At 46.3% G+C, this 16,556-nt stretch overlaps 2 protein-coding genes across 3 annotated transcripts in view; one reads left to right on the top strand and one right to left on the bottom strand.

The window, feature by feature from the left end:
• ABCC3 (ATP binding cassette subfamily C member 3) overlaps window positions 1-1,562 on the top strand; it is a 49,355-nt gene extending 47,793 nt beyond the window's left edge. Inside the window, 1 exon segment of the mRNA XM_058560676.1 lies at window positions 1,012-1,562. Coding sequence (XP_058416659.1) covers window positions 1,012-1,120 — 109 coding nt within the window. The 3' untranslated portion in view covers window positions 1,121-1,562.
• Window positions 1,563-5,059: 3,497 nt separating this feature from the next.
• ANKRD40 (ankyrin repeat domain 40) lies at window positions 5,060-16,556 on the bottom strand. Of its 2 annotated transcripts, none has more exons than XM_058560675.1 (5): window positions 16,265-16,556; window positions 10,118-10,266; window positions 8,979-9,464; window positions 6,513-6,685; window positions 5,060-5,480 (listed from the first exon to the last, which is right to left on the bottom strand). In XM_058560675.1, the coding sequence occupies exons 1-5, from the start codon at window positions 16,396-16,398 to the stop codon at window positions 5,334-5,336; spliced, it is 1,089 nt and encodes a 362-aa protein (XP_058416658.1). In that variant the 5' UTR covers window positions 16,399-16,556; the 3' UTR covers window positions 5,060-5,333. The 2 variants fall into 2 exon arrangements, with proteins under 2 accessions (XP_058416658.1, XP_058416657.1); XM_058560674.1 differs by having other exon boundaries at window positions 6,504-6,685; window positions 16,265-16,555.

Genomic DNA, 16,556 nt, shown 5'->3' with positions numbered 1-16,556 from the left:
AAGAGTTGGGGAGCAGGGGAGGAGATGGGGTAGGGAGGGAGCTAGAAATTTCAGGCAAAGGATGCAACACATGCAAAGGCTCTTCGGGAGGAGGACACATGAGGCTGGAATGCAAAGGGCAAAGGGGGCAGTAGAACCAAGATGAGGGGGAGAGGGGGACAGGCCCCACTGCTGCACTTTAAGGACCATGGTAAAGCATTCGATTCTTACCTTAAGAGCAATGAGAAGCCACTGAAGGGAGGGCGGCTGTCTCCTGGGCTCCAATTTGGGCAGTGGCCAGGCAGCGATGTCCACAGACAAACTCCTTCCCAGGACACGTTTCAGGGAGCTCCGTAGGTGGGGAAACAGAGTGCAGTCTGCTCCCTCCCCTCGAGAAGCATCTTCCCAGGCTTGGTAGAGCCCTTTTCACTCCTGCCTCACCCTGGGAGCCAGGCCATTGGCCCTGCACCAGGTGCACCCTGCGTTTGGTTGGCGGGAGATTCTAATTCCAGGCCCAGGCCTGACTGTGTGTATTGGACGGGGGGTCGGGGGTGGGGAATACCCACCCATCAGCAGCAGCCAGATTTGCAGCCCAAGTCCCAGATTCCAGTGTCAGGCCTCACTGCAGCCCCGTTTCCCGCTGTGTGCCTTTGTGAGTTGGCACAAAGCAGATGCAAGCGCACAGGGCCCAGCACACAGGCCCGTGGCTCCCTGTGCATAGTCCGGTGACCCCAGCAAGGGGAAGGGCTCATTAGGGAAGGTTTTTGGAGCCCCGACGAGCAGAGATGAATAGGAACCTTGTGTTTGATCCCAGAAACGGCCTCATCTGCCAGGAGAGCAAACCGAGCAGCTAAAATAACCACTCTTGCAAGCGTGCCCATGCGGCGTAGCGGCTGTGTTGGGTGGGTTGACTGAAGTGGGAGGGTTGGCATGTCACTGCGGGGCCTGAGCAGTACCCAGAAGGGCAAAGTACTGGACTCTGAGGCCAGGTCTGGGCTGATGGAGACCTGACCACTTCTTTTCTTTGGCCAGGGTCCTGGTCCTGGACAAAGGGACAGTAGCCGAATTTGATTCTCCAACCAACCTCATTGCAGCCAGAGGCATCTTCTACGGGATGGCCAAGGACGCTGGACTTGCCTAAAGTATATTCCTGGGCTTTCCTCCTGGCCACTCCTGGCTTTATCAGGAAGAGAAATGACACCAAATATGTCTGCAGAATGGACTTGACAGCAAATGCTGGGGGCATCTGTTAGATTTTACCCCTGTAAAGTGCCTCACAGGATAACCGTCACAGCTAGTCTGACGCAGAGCCCAGACTAGTCCCCGGGTCTCCTGCTCCCCAATCTCGTGTGATTCCCAGACTTCACTGTTTTCAATCATTTCATGGAATGACTTCCCTACCCCCTTTGATTTTTCATATTTTTGACTCTAAAGTTTGTTTTTTTAAATAAAGCCTTTTCCTCCTGGAACAGAAGACTGCCGGGTCAGGCCGTCCCTAGGAACTGAATCCTGTACTCTGGGGTGCCGGCCTGAATCCATTAAAAATGGAGCACTGATGAAATAAAGCTACGTAGTCAACAGTATACACCCCGATGGAGCCTTTCTCTGCCTGTTCACAAGGTTGGGGGTTAGGACCTTTGGAGGAGGCAGACTTGACACACATCTACATGGCTGGAATTATCTGAAAACTTAAGACCCGAGAGCTTTTGGCTGGAAATGTCTTCACAGCCAAAATTCACTGGGAAATTGCCAGTAGTTCCTGCTCTGCTGTGCAGATACTGTACAAAGGGGAGAAATAAAGCCCCTGAAATCTGACCCGAGGCCTCTTGGGAAAGCTGCTGTAAACACCTACATGTATATGTCGGTCCTCAGACCTCTCAGCCTGCTTCTCTAGGGGCTGAGAAGTGCACGGTGCTTTATTTCCCTGTTCCTTTAGAAGTCTGTTCCAGACAGGTCCCCATCACCAGTGAGGCCTCTGCGTCATTCCCCTTCCTCAGTCGGGCAGAAGCTGAACGTGGGAGCACAGGAGAGCCCAGAGGCTGCCCCCTGCCCTGACAGTCAAGGCTAGTAAAGGAGATGAGGTGAATTAAATGTGCTTTCTTGAGCAAGCCAGTGAAGTGTTTATTTTCTGCAGGTCAGTCAACCTGGCACAAGGCCTTATATTTGGAATGGATCTCTTCTCTCTCTTTCCTTCCTAAGTTTTCTGGTCTCCTCTGACTCTCTCATTTCCTCAACCTTTATTCTTAGTATGATGTGACTGGTTGTGAGTGATGGTTTGTTTTTTTCTCCCCCACCCTAAATGGTTTTCAGTAGGTGTGGAGATGGCTCCTTTGATCTGGTTTTTCTCCATGCATTGGGTCGGCCTGTGCTGCAGGACCATTTGTTAAAGGTTAATCACATTTTTTTTGGCAGGCTGTTTCCCAGGATGTTTATGAGTGTATAGAAGAAGACTTCCATCCTCGTGATAAAGCAAGTATGAAAGCACAAATGCCCAAATTATTCCTCCTCTCCTTGGCGCTAAGAGAAGGTCTCTGCTATGCTCCCTGATTTATTAGGCCAATTTGGCATGACATCTGCTTTGTGAGGCTCTCGCTACCCTAAACCAACAGAAATGCAGATTCATTCGGCATCCTTCTCAGCTGAAGATCTGAAGGTGTACGGCTGGTGGGCTATATTTCCTCTCCTGTCTCGGGAGTTTGCTTCTGAGCTCACTGAGGCCCTGACAGGTGCTGACAGCCCAAAGGAGAGGCTCAGTTGTGTAAAGTAAATAGGATAATCAAAAAATGTGGTTACTAGAGGATGACCTCTATCTAGCTGGCTCAGCTACTCCGGGGAAATGAAGCTGACGGCTGTGAATGGGAGGAAAGACAGCGCACAAAGTGTCTGTCTCCAGGCGCCACTAACGGCCTGAGCACCGGGCAGCAGCGGGGTGGAACAGGCTCCGGTGGGGAACAGGCCTTCTCTTCTTCCCCAGTGCGTCTTGTCCCTGGGCTGTCCAACAATTTGAACCCCCTGTGATTAGAAGTATAGTGCTGTGTAGGAGGCCAAAATTACAGAATATGGGCTCAGTCAGTTAATATTTAATTTTAATAATAGTTGTTACGTTTGAACAGTCAGCAATGCACACACAAAAAATCTTCAGTGAATGTTTACACACAGTGTGAACACATGCTGTAAATATGCAGTGGAGAAGGAGGGGTGAATTCACAGTTAACAAAGCTAAAAAAAATCCTTGTTATAAATTACACAAAGCATATAAAAATATTTCTCTGAATGCATAGATTAAGACTTTAAACTCACCTACCAGCAATGTGCAGTCTTATCCCACTGCCGTATACAGGAGTCAGTTGACCCCAGAGGACTTTATAAAGGAGAAAAGGAGACCAGTGTTGGCTCATCTCTCACTGGAGGCGCCAAGCCCCTCGCTGGCCTCTGTTTCTAGGCCCAGGAAAGCCCTGGAGCTACTCCTGTGTAGACTACCTCCCAGCCAGGGGCCTCCACTGCTTCTGAGAATCTTGAATTGATCTGGATGGCTGGAAGAGTTTTAACCCCAGTGATTTAGAAATGAGTTAATACTGAATTTATTTATTCCAGGATAGAACTAGCCTTAATTTATCAGTAAATTGTAATTTTTTTCAAAGGAAAGGGAAAAAGAGGTTAGTATGTCTAGATAAACTAGCTTCTGACTGGTTGAAACACAAGGGAGGTTTCTTCTTGAAAGCACTTCATAGACAGAGGGTCATAAGTAACCTTTACTCTGCTATGCAAACACTGTAAAGGGTGAGTAACTCACCATCACTAATTGGTGGAATACAATTAAGTCACTGAACAGTGACTCCATGAAGTCGGCCTTGAACACACCTCAACCTCAGCTCAGCATTTAGGCGGCAGCAGGAGGCCATTATCCTAGCACGACGTCCTCTTCCACTGACACCTTCTGCACGATGTCTCTCAGTCGTGGCGTTCCAATAAAATTAACCCAGTTAGGAAGTTAAGTTTCTTTGGAAACTATAGGCACTATGGGGAAAAGCTTCTTAAGACAGCAGGGAGGCTCTTCAACAGCTGGCTTTGAACCCCTGTTCTCCTGTTTGTCTAAGTGTGCTCTTTCTTATTTCTAGAGTTAAGCTGTTTGTTTCAATAAGACAGTGGCTTTTAACAGTAATGACACTGAAGGAAGGGAAAAGAATCCTTGAATGCATTCTTCAAAAAAATTCTTATGCCATGCTGAAGAGTTTAATCAGATGTGTGTTTGTGTTTTCCAGAACAATGCCCAGTAGACTCACAATTGACTTTGTTAAGTGGATTGGTGGTGCTTGTAGGGGATCCCTAAGATCAAACAATTTGTTTACAAAAGCAACAGACTTCAGAGTTGTGTAAAAATCCTAATAATTTCAAAATAACCTTTATCTTTGATACAAAAATAAAGATGCTAACTTCTTTAGCTCAGTTTCCCACAATAACCTTTAAAACAGCAACAGATTCTGTCTCAAAAATTGCTTTTCATTCCTAGTAGACAATGAAAGTGGAGAAGACTGACTGGCAATGTTTGTGCTCTTCTCATTCGGTGTGATTAAATGTGTAGATGACAGGAATCGCTTCAGAGTTTAAAAAAAAAAAAAAAAAGCAGTTGCTCTTTTGGAAAGCATCAGAGAGCCCTCTAGTGACCACGAAGGGGAGTTAATGCAGAGATGACTGTCTAGGCAACGGTAGACTGCAGACAGAGAAGCAGTCATGAGTGTTTACAAAGGAAAAAGTGGGGGAGGGGAAGCTCTTTTGGTTAACAGCGTATTTACAATTAGGTAACTGTATTCCTAAATACTTTAACCTGAGTAACATTTATAAATATGTTATGTGAAACCTCACAGCCACAAGTCACACTAAAATTCCCTTGTCCAGTACCTGTGCTTTCCCCAATTTCCTCTCTAGTCAGGTCACATTTCAGGAGAGTTGTAAGCATGCAACACCAAGAAAAGCGCATCCCGGCCCTTCAGGTGCGCTGTCAACAGGAGTGGCTAGAAATAGGCTCCGCTCTCTCTCAGCTTCTGCTTAGACAACTCTCTTACATTCTGCACACAAAACACACTGGATATAGAACCGCCGGCCTCTGCCTCTCCAGACCACTTCTCAGCTGTTCACAGCTTCAAGCAATAGGTTTATTGTGCACCAAGAGGCTTAGAAGTGTGGCACCGCTGCTTGGGGTCAGGGGCTTCCTACCTTGGCAGAATGATGTTAGTGTATGCTACGTGGTGGCACCAGGGGCCCTCCCGGGCATCCAAGGCATTTGGATCAATGGCTTGTCCTTGGCCCAGAGATAACACACTGTCACAACGCTCAGTGATAAAAGTCCTGCTGCATTAGTAAGTCAGTTTTGAAGCTCTCCTGTTGTAGCAAGGCCGCTCAGTCAGTGTGGATGCAGCATTTCTGAACAGAAAGTTATTTTCACTTATCATTAGAACCAATTCCAGCTCTTGGAAATCTTGAAGTCGAGCAACATCTTTGTCCTAAAACAAGAACCGGTTAAACAGATTAGGAGGAGCCGCTTGTCTCTGTGTTTGGTGTGCTGTTTCGATACTAGCATCCTGGCTCATTTTAAAGCCTAGAGGCAGGCACAGACATCAATATCCGCGTGGCAGGCTGTCAGCGAAAGGGCAGCAGAGTCCCCAGGGGCAGGAGCTGGGGTGGCACGGTGGAGCCCTCAACCACGGTGCTACAAGATGAGCGCACCTTGAAGGAAGAGGCAATTCAGGGAGCAGTTTTCCTCAGATGCCCTGAGAAGCTGGAAGCTTAATGATGTTCAAGGAACCCAGACAAGTTGAAGGAGCACACATGTATCTATGTGGGTTGGCCCTACAATTTAACCTGGTTCTTATGTTATAAAACACAAGGCACTTCTGATAGTGCACTAAGGTAACCTTACAGATCGCCACGGAAACAGCCGAAAACAGGTACATGTGAATGGTAATTCAGAAAATTCTCTCTAGTATCCTACAACTTTCAAAAATGCCAATGTCGGGCCGGCCCCGTGGCTTAGCGGTTAAGTGCGCGCGCTCCGCTACTGGCGGCCTGGGTTCGGATCCCGGGCGCGCACCGACGCACCGCTTCTCCGGCCAAGCTGAGGCCGCGTCCCACATACAGCAACTAGAAGGATGTGCAGCTATGACAGACAACTATCTACTGGGGCTTTGGGGAGGAAAAAAAAAAGGAGGAGGATTGGCAATAGATGCTAGCTCAGAGCTGGTCTTCCTCAGCAAAAAGAGGAGGATTAGCATGGATGTTAGCTCAGGGCTGATCTTCCTCACACACAAAAAAAAGATTGTTAAAAAAAAAAAAAAATGCCAATGTCAATATAGACCCAGTAGAGGGAAAGAAAGCTCGATGATTACATTTGGAAAACCACCCTTTGCTCCTTTTCTCTTCTCTTTTCATTTTTTCAACTATGACCCATATAACCAAGGAGGAAGCTGGTATTTTCCAAATGCAAAAAGCAACCAACCATTCACTCATGCCTAACAGACCTTTCTTACCTTTCTTACCAGAGTATTGGGTAACTTTCTGATCTTCTCCACTTGATCTGGATTAACACCCAGCTCACAGCAACTCACTCTGAGCAGTTCTTGGTAGGTGAGCTCCTGTCGGTCCAGTTCAATTTCAATGAAATCATTTTCTCGAAGAGATGGGTTCTGAATCCTCACCTTGAGTACCAGCTCTAGAAAAGAAGGGGGAGAAATGTTAATGAATGGTTCTGGCATAGTCAGCCTATCTAATTTAAATTTTATTTTATTTATTTTTTCCCCCAAAGCCCCAGTAGATTGTTGTATGTCATAGATGCACACCCTTCTAGTTGCTGTACGTGGGACGCGGCCTTAGCATGGCCGGAGAAGCGGTGCGTGGGTGCGCGCCTGGGATCTGAACCCAGGCCGCCAGCAGTGGAGCACGCGCACTTAACCGCTAAGCCACGGGGCCGGCCCTCAGCCTATCTAATTTAATCTTTTCCAGAAGACTGTGGTTCACAAGTAAAAGGGGAGGAGGGACAACCATCCCAACTGTATAGAAGGATAATTTACTTCTGCTGTTGGAGCTGAGGAGGTAAAGGCTTAAGAATGGGTTTGTGAATCAAACTACACATAAGCAGGGGAAGGGAGGTAAAAAGAAGGTACAAGGGCAAGATATAAAACATGAACTATTCTAAAAAGATTTAATAATTGTAAATCTAAAGGTATTTATGAAATATGAAACTCCTTGCAATACACACGGTAAAAGAGCAAAAAGATAAGGTACTAATAAAAATTAAAGTCTAACTACAATTTGAATATAGTACACTTTATTTATTTATTTTGAGGAAGATTGGCCTTGCGCTAACATCTGCTGCCAATCTTCCTCTTTTTTTTTTCTTTTTTTCCCCCAAAGCCCCAGTACATAGTTGTGTTTCATAGTTGTAGAGTTGTGGCTCTTCTATATGGGACGCCACCTCAGCATGGCTTGATGAGCAGTGAGTAGATCTGTGCCCAGGATCCAAACCGGCGAACCCCGGGCCGCCAAAGCGGAATGCACAAACTTAACCACTATGCCACCGGGCCAGCCCCTATAGTACACTTTAATAAGGAAAGAGTCTTGGCTTTGGGAGTAAATAAACACTGTTCTTCATGGGTCTGGGATCTAAGCAGTCTGCCCATAAATTCTGCGCCTGGCTGCCAAGATGGCCCAAGCCAAGCACCTATGTGCATTTGGTAGTTCCGCTTTGCTCCTTATATATGAATCCCTCAAGGCACCCCAAGGCCACTGTTATCGGCACCTACAGTAGCAGGTCCTCAAAAACAGAAAGTGAGGGAGTTACTTAAATGGAAAAAGGAAAGGTAAGACTAGACTGTACCCTGTGGTGTTTGACTGGAATTGGAGGTATCAGGATAAACTTGTGGGTTTTTTTGTTTGTTGCGGTAACATTGGTTTATTAACCTGTGGTTTTTAATATTTAAGAAAATATATAAACAGATATAGAAATACAGAAAAAAGTATATATATAATTGTTTACATGTGTTTGTTTGCTTAGCTTTTTTCTTTCTTCCTTTCCTGGCTCTGTCCTCTGGGCCTAAAAGAAATGACACACCTGCTGCAATGAGCACCCTAGTGTTCACGTGCTGGTTTCTGAATACCATTCTCACCAAACAGAATGAGGGCTCCTTGCAGAAATGGCCTAGTCCAGGGCCGGGAAAGTTATAGTAGGAGCCTGGAACATCTGCTGCACCAGAAAGTAAGGAAGTGCTCCAAGAATGATGGGACATGTCCAAGGGACACAAGAACTGGCTTGAAGGGGTTCCCTCTGGACAAATCTGGCATAATTTGAACATCAAGACAGTTACAGTAATGGATTATAACCTAATAAAATAAGAATCTATGAGTTCATAGTGATATAAATGGAGGAGAAGGGAAGGCCTTTCTTTACAGTAGAATATCAACTAATAAATAGAGAAAGAATGATAAAAAATCATTCCACAAAATAAGTGGCCTGGACTCTTCCAGAATATTCGGGTCCAAAATGATAGAGAAAGGCTGAGGAAATGTTCCAGATAAAAGGAGACTAAAAGGACATGAAAACTAAATGCAGTGGGTGATCTTGGACAGGGGGCAGGGGTGGATGGAGTGAAGAAAGCTACAAACGGCATTGTTGAGACAACTGACAAAATTTAAATATGGACTATGGATCAGAGAACAGTATTATATCAAGGTTCCAGTTCCTAAATTTCATAATTGCACTGTGGTTATTAAGAGACTATCCTTGTTCTTAGGAAATACACACTTACGTATTTCAGAGTAAAAGGGCAAAAGGTAAACAAGTTGCGAAAAAGAGTTCCTTATACTAGTCTTGCAACTCTTCTGTAAATTTGTAATTATACTCAAAATAAATAAATAAATCCCACCCTCACCTCCTGAAAACCAGGAAGTGAAGCACTAGACTTCTGGACACTGCCTGCCTCATTGCAGAGGCTGTTTGCTGATGTTACCTTGCATATTAAATGGAAATGCTCCAGTGAAGAAAAATGGTTGGAATGCTGGCACCGGTCCTGCATACGTCCCATTTTGAGGCTCCAGAGACACTGGTGGCTTGGATGGGACAGAAGAGAACAATGAGCGACTCTGACTCACTGGTGGCTGACAAACAGGACCTGGTTTTGTGCTTTCTGGTGCTCTGAGTATGGCAGAGGGGGCAGACACATCCCCATTCTGAACCAGTGCCAAAGAGGTGTGGTCCCGGGGAAAGGTCCCTAGCAGGGGAGGGTTCCCAGGGGGGAGCAACGGAGGTGAGCCATCTGCAGGGGGTGATGCAGGAGGTGTGGTGGGGCCCCCATTCTGCAGCTGGGCTGGATCCTCTGCCGCGGGGGTGTAGAGAAAAGGGAAGGCTGGGTTGGCCAAATAGTTGGGAACAAAGGGCAGTTCTGACTCCTTCTTCAGCTGGGGGAGGTTGTCGTCGTCATCATCATCATCTTCCACTTAAAAAGAAGAAAATACAGAACATTTACATAACCCTTTAAAAATTACCAAGAAAAGAGTGTCTCGTGAAAGCTAGTGTCCTTTGGTATATGACAAATATTTTGGTCAGTGTTTACGGCCTCTTCAAGTCAGAAGAGAAAATATTTCATTAGGTTTATGATTACCATTTTTATCGTCTTAAATTTTACAGATTAAAAAAATAAAACCTTATAAGCCTACCTTTCCAGAAACAACATGGAATTACTATCCTGGCATAGTAATAGTACCTTTGCTTTTAGAACAGACTAGTTGTTTGACTGGCATTAAGAATACAGCTACTAGGGGCCGGCCCGGTAGTGCAAGCGGTTAAGTGCGCGCACTCGCTGCGGCGGCCCAGGGTTCGCGGGTTCGGATCCCGGGCACGCAGTGACGCACTGCTTGTCAAGCCATGCTGTGGCTGCATCCCATATAAAGTAGAGTAAGATGGGCATGGATGTTAGCTCAGGGCCAATCTTCCTCAGGAAAAAAAAAAAAAGAGGAGGATTGGCATCGGATGTTAGCTCAGGCCTGATCTTCCTCACCAAAAAAAAAAAAAAAAAGAATACAGGTAATAATATACCACAAGTCTTAAATTAGTTTGACAAAATCAAAAGTTGCCCCAAAACAGACTCACCTCCCATAATCTTCCTGATTTCTCTCCTTGATGTTAACTGGACTGGCATTTCTCCTTTTGTGGTAAGAATCTCTTTGTCAGCTCCTGATTTTAACAAGTAAGAGACCACCTGACCATGATTCCGTTTACATGCCCAGTGTAAACAGGTCCTGTCCCAAATAAAAGGAGAAAAGAGTGACTTAAAAAGAGGAGAGGTGATTTGGGATTTCAAATTCTACATGTTAGTAAATAAATATACGCAAGCCTGATAGAGTTCAGCTAGAACCAGGAAACCAGGCTGGTAATCTCAACTTTTCTTTTCAGAAAGCAGATAATCAAAATATTTAGTATGCTTAAAATGTATGTTTAAATTTCATTTCTAGTCCTTGGGAAAAACTAATTTATCCTAGGAGCTTTAATTTCAATGGCTTCCAGAAGGCTGGCTGGCTGGATAACTCTAACGGTATTGCTGAGCATTACTGCATCAATATTGCTCATCAGATTATCCCATTCTCTTTAAAATAGATTTTCATATTGCCACATTCCTTTTTAGGGACTATGGAAACTCGCTTCATATGCATCAAATGTCACTTGAAGATTAAATATTATGAGGCTAATAACCATCTCCTATCTATAGCTTGCTCTGCCACTAAAATTATTTTACTACAGCAGATATTCCTGTCTGAATTTCAGCTGCTTCCTCTTTTCCTCTTTACTTTTCTTTCCTTCACCAAAAAAAAAAGGATTTCCAAATTTCTGTTTTCAAAAAAGTTGGCTTCTCTAGTTCTCTCCAGAAGGCTACAAACGTACCCTCATCTGCTTAAACGTAAGGCAGTGCATGCAGACTTTAATTCCTAAGGCACTTTAAAAATGTACATCAGCAACCAACATTTTCTAGAACAAACTCTTCTAATATATTAGACTCATTTAACTAAGACTAATTATTTAATACTGGACACACAGGAAAAGATTATGCACACTCTGAAGGGCTATTATTTTAACACTGCATAGAAATATAATTAGCATGCTGGCAAAAACTCCATCTTAACAGAAATGAAAGGATTCAGAACTACTAAATTCATCCTCAGTTGTTGCTAAATGATTTTATGGAAGGAAAATACTTTTTTCCCCTGTTTTGAAATGTCCTCATGCACCAACTCTCTAACTGAACTGAGATAAATATCTTCAGAGCTTATAGCCAAACACAGATATGGTAAAGAATAGACCACATGGGGGCCGACCCGGTGGCGCAAGCAGTTAAGTGCGCGCGTTCCGCTGCAGCGGCCCAGGGTTCGCCGGTTCGGATCCTGGGCACACACCGACGCACCGCTTGTCAGGCCACGCTGTGGCGGCCTCCCATATAGAGTGGAGGAAGACAGGCATGGATGTTAGCCCAGGGCCAGTCTTCCTCAGCAAAAAGAGGATTGACAGATGTTAGCTCAGGGCCGATCTTCTTCACACACACACACACACACACACAAAATAATAGAACATATGTTCAATAGTGACGGTTCAGGTCACTAACTTGGCAAGTATAACTATCTAGAAAGTTCATTTGGTTCCAGGAAAAAGCTGATTTGTCCTGGGTATGTTAACATTTATGAATTACAGAAAGCTAGCTTGTCTGGCTGGCTGGGAGCAACTCTACTATGTTTCAGAGCGCCATTCCACACTATTATTCATTAGAATTAGATTATCCAAGTGGCATTAAGGTGTGCACTATGATGAAAAGACTGCCAATTTGGGAAAAATAAGGAAAGAGTCTAGATGTAAACTACTAAAATACAAGCTCCATGAAGATAAGGAAGTGTCTGCTTGGACATACAGGTGCTTACTTAATATTTGCTGAACAAATGAATCAAGAACAAGGTGGACATTGCTGGGAGTAGAAGAATCCAATACATCCTTGATTCTGGGCAAACTGCAGCTGAGTGCGCGTTTGTGTGTGATGTCTATGGCCTAGGCTTGAAAAGTGAATAATTATAATGATAAGCGAGCACTCAAAAATGAATGGCGCATGATGAGAAAAATATGTTCTCTTTTGAAAATAAAGTGCTCACTTGCTAGTAGTAAATCACTTGTTCATGACAAGCTTGAGAGTGAAGGAGGTAATTTACTGCCAGTGGGTCTGAGACACTCTGGGACAAACCAACTAGCTAGCTAAAGCATTACCGTGTAAAGTGGGGTTAAGTCAACACAGCACGTCCCCCACGGCCCCGTGCCCTAGTGATCATCATTTACAGTCCAGACCTGTGTGGCTCCGGGTAGCCATAACTCTGAGCCATTGCAGACAGCCAATATTTTCAACTTCCTCATGAGCCATTATACTTGCTCCTTAAAGCCAAGGGGTATACATGACACAAATTAAAATTGATTTGGGAACTCTATCTTTAAACTTCAACTCTTTAAGCTTTAAATCTGCAGTCAGGATATTCTATTAGGGCTGGGAAGTATTGCAGAGCAGAGGTACTGGGCATCATTCATTAGTGCTAAAACTGTGGTTCCTGAGCAACTAAGAACTGAAAGCAGTAACCTGTTTTTCTATGCTAGAGAGTAAGTTTTTTTGAGGGTAACCTTTATATCCTATTACCCAGCACACTGCTTAATAAGAAAATAATAGTTAATACTGATATAATGCTTTACATGCTGGTTATTGTTCTAAAGGCTTAGAATATATATATATATATACATATTTTTTGTGTGAGGAAGATCAGCCCTGAGCTAATATCTGCCAATCCTCCTCTTTTTGCTGAGGAAGACTGGCCCTGAGCTAACATCCATGCCCATCTTCCTCCACTTTATGTGGGACGCCGCCACAGCATGGCCTGACAAGCAGTGAGTCGGTGCACTCCCGGGATCCGAACCTCGAGTCCCGCGTTGCCGCAGCAGAGCGCGCGCACTTAACCACTCGCGCCACCAGGCCGGCCCGTTTTGAATGTATTAACTCACTTAATCCTCTAAACAGGGGCCGGCCCTATGGCTTAGCAGTTAAGTGCGCGAGCTCCGCTACTGGTGGCCCAGGTTCGGATCCCGGGCATGCACCCACCCACCACTTCTCCGGCCATGCTGAGGCGGTGTCCCACATACAGCAACTAGAAGGATGTGCAACTATGACATACAACTATCTACTGGGGCTTTGAGGAGAAAAAGGAGGAAAAAAGAGGAGGAGGATTGGCAATAGATGCTAGCTCAGGGCCGGTCTTCCTCAGCAAAAAGAGGAGGATTGGCATGGATGTTAGCTCAGGGCTGATCTTCCTCACACACACAAAAAAATCCTCTAAACAACCCATGAGTTAAGTACTATTATCAACATTCCCCCATCTTACACATGAGGAAACTGAGGCAGTCAGCAAAATAAGCAAAACAAGCAGTATGCTAGGTGGTGATTAAGTGGTATAGGGACATTAAAGCAAGGGAGGGATCAGGGAATGACAAAGGCAGGAGAGGGGCACGGTGCAATTTTAAACTGAAGGCCAAGGAAAGGCTCACCTAGAAGGTGCCATCTAAGCTAAGACCTGAAGGAGGTGAGGGAAGATTAAGGCCTTGAATCAGACTGCGCCTGGTGTTTCAGGAAAAGCAAGGACGTCAGGGGAGCAGAATGAAGGGAGCAAGGGGGCAAATCCCAAGAGGAGACATAGAGGTAAGGAGGAAGGATGGAGGCAAGGAGTAGAAACTGGCGGACACTGTGGGCTTTTACTGAGTGAGATGGGAGCCACTAGAGGGTTTTGAGCAGAGTGAAGTGACACGACTTATGTTTGAAGTCACAATCTCTCTAGCTGCTGTGTTGAGAAAAGACTATAGGGCATAATGGTAGAAGCAAGGGGACTAGTTAGGAGGCTCCCGCGATAACCCAGGAGACACAATGATGGTGGCTCTGTACCCGAGGTGTTGTGGTAGAGCTAGTGAGAAGTGGCCCGATTCTCCACCGCTGAAGGTGGAGCTGGCAGTATTGGACGTGGGACGTGACGGAAAGACAGGAGGCGAGGAGGACACCAAGGGTTCTGGCCTGAGCACCTCAGATGCCGAGATGAGGAGGATTCAGAGGAGCAGGCCTGAGGCAGTCAGGGGGCTGCAGGGAGACCAGGAATTCAACCTTGGACATGTTGAATTTGAGACGCCTATTTGACATCTTCCCCAATTAAGTCTATGAGAAGCCTCTTCAGGTTACTTCAGAGTCAACTTACATTTACTCAGCATCTGCTATGCGCAGGCACTGGGGTAGGGAAAGTAGCGTCTGGAGTCAGGTGCTGAGTTCACTTCCCAGTTCCACTTGTTATTAGTGCCTTTGAGTGGATTCCGACTCCTAGCGACCCTCTGCACAACAGAGCGGAACCTTACTCATTCTTTTTGCACCATCCTCACCTTCCCGCACTGTATCAGACAATGCTCTGCGGCTATTCATAGGGTCTTCACGGCCAATCTTCTCGGAAATGGGTGGCCAGGTCCTTCTTCCTAGTCTGTCTAGTCTGGAAGCTCCGCTGAAACCTGTCCACCATGGGTGACTCTGCTGATATTTGAAATACTGGTGGCATAGCTTTCAGCATCACAGCAACACACAGCCGCCACAGTATGACAACCCACAGACGGGTGGTGTGGTTCCCTGACTGGGAAACGAACCAGGGTCTCGGTGGCGAGAGCAACCAATCTTAACAACTGGACCACTCCAGCTCCTCTAGTTACTGTAAATTCTATGACCCTAGGGAAATTACTTAATCTTTCTGGGCCTCAGTTCCTCATCTGCAAAATGAAGAGACTAACAATAGCTATGTCCCCGAGTAGTTGTGAATGAGATAATACATGTAAAGCGCTTAGAACCTGTTTATGCTATAGAGAATGCTCAATAAATGTTAGTTATTTATATTATGCTTCATTAAGTGCTTGTTATGCTCAAACACTCTACTGAAATAATTGAAAAATGAGGTGACTACGGCAAGGTCGCATAGCTGGGCAGGAATGGAGAACCTGCAGGGAAGACCAGGCTCATTCTTCTACACAACACTGCCCCCTAGTGCCAACAGTGATTCACAGCTTGTGAACCACCCACAATGCTCGGAAAAGGTACACACAGAACGGCAAGCTTGTTTGCAAACACTTTTAAACAAAACAAAATAAAAAGGCAGTATCCACTGTTTCCTGGCTTTCTGGACAGCTACCTAGGCTGTTTTCTTTAGGGTAAAGAAGCAGATAGATTTGTGAGGTGTCAGGAAACAGTGGTTCTTGTCCTGGCTCTCTCATATTAACAGTTGTGTAATGTAGGGTAAGTTATTCTCTGGAGCTGAACCCATCTCCAATGTCCCTTTCAGTTCTAAAACTATGATTCCACTTAAAAAAATAAAACATTTGCAAACTCGCTTTAAGCTAGCCAAACAGGCTGGTTAAGCATTACCTGGATCAAATAAAAATTTAAATGCGAAGAGGGCAGAATAACACCACATTCAGTAACTTAAAACTAAAAACCTGACCACCAGCACATCTTAAAATGAGACTCCTTATTTAATTGGGAAGGACTCAATAGCAAGCAGGCATCTAATAAAGCCTTGGATCAACTTCTATATTTGCTATTATAATAAGAAAACAAAGCAAAACACTCTCTAGGATAAACGAATGAGTCTTCCCTCAACAGGCAGCAGTAGCCAGCAGCAAAGCACTGCTGGAGGGGGACAATAGACAAGCAGAGGAGTGATGCTAGGGGTTTGTTTGGTTTTTTTGTTTTTTTGGTTTTTTCTGCTCTTGGGAAAAAGAAAGCGTGCTGGTTTGTAAGATTCATTTTTGCTCAGCTGCTTATGCTTTTTGGTCTGCAGATGTGTTCTTCAGAAGCACCTATGGCAAAATAATCCAACACTGGAACTGGGGTGAGCTCCGTGTTAGCCTCTGCGAGTTGAGGCTGGCACCGTTCTGGCCAAGTGAGACGGGGGCGTGGGGCCGGCGCGGGGCGCCAGGGTTCGGGGAGGCGCTGCCCCGGGCACACCACGTGGGCCGGGATTCGGGCAGGACGCGCTCCGACGACACCAGGCAGCGGGCCAGGGCTGGCCTCCAGAGCGCGCCACCCGGAGGCGCCGGGCCACGCCTTAGCGGGCGCCGCGGGCAGCGCCAGGCCGGGGTCGCGGGCGGCCGCCCCACGCCCCGGCCCGGCGGCTCTGAGCCTAGGCCCCCCCGCTCCCCACTTACCAGCCGTTGACCTCATTTTGGGAGTTCACATCCACCCCGCTCTCCACCAGTTTCTGCACCTCCCGAATGTCCCCCAAGGCCGCGGCCTCCCGCAGCCTCTCCTGCTGCTCCTTCTGCTCTAGGAGGGCGCTCATCTTCCCCTCGGCCCCAGGCCCCCGCCCGGGCCCGCCGCCCAGCCCCGGGGCCTGTCAGTGCCGCCGCGGCCCGCTCCCCGCCATGGGGAGAGCGCCGAGCTCGCCTGCCCTGCTCGCGCCGCCGCCCGCGCCCGGCCCGAGGCTTCGGCTCCCTCCCG

Source organism: Diceros bicornis, chromosome 18 (assembly GCF_020826845.1).
Source record: "Diceros bicornis minor isolate mBicDic1 chromosome 18, mDicBic1.mat.cur, whole genome shotgun sequence".
Classification (NCBI taxonomy): domain Eukaryota; kingdom Metazoa; phylum Chordata; class Mammalia; order Perissodactyla; family Rhinocerotidae; genus Diceros; species Diceros bicornis.
Note: the sequence above shows the minus strand (reverse complement) of the source record. Positions and strands in the feature narration are given on the sequence as shown.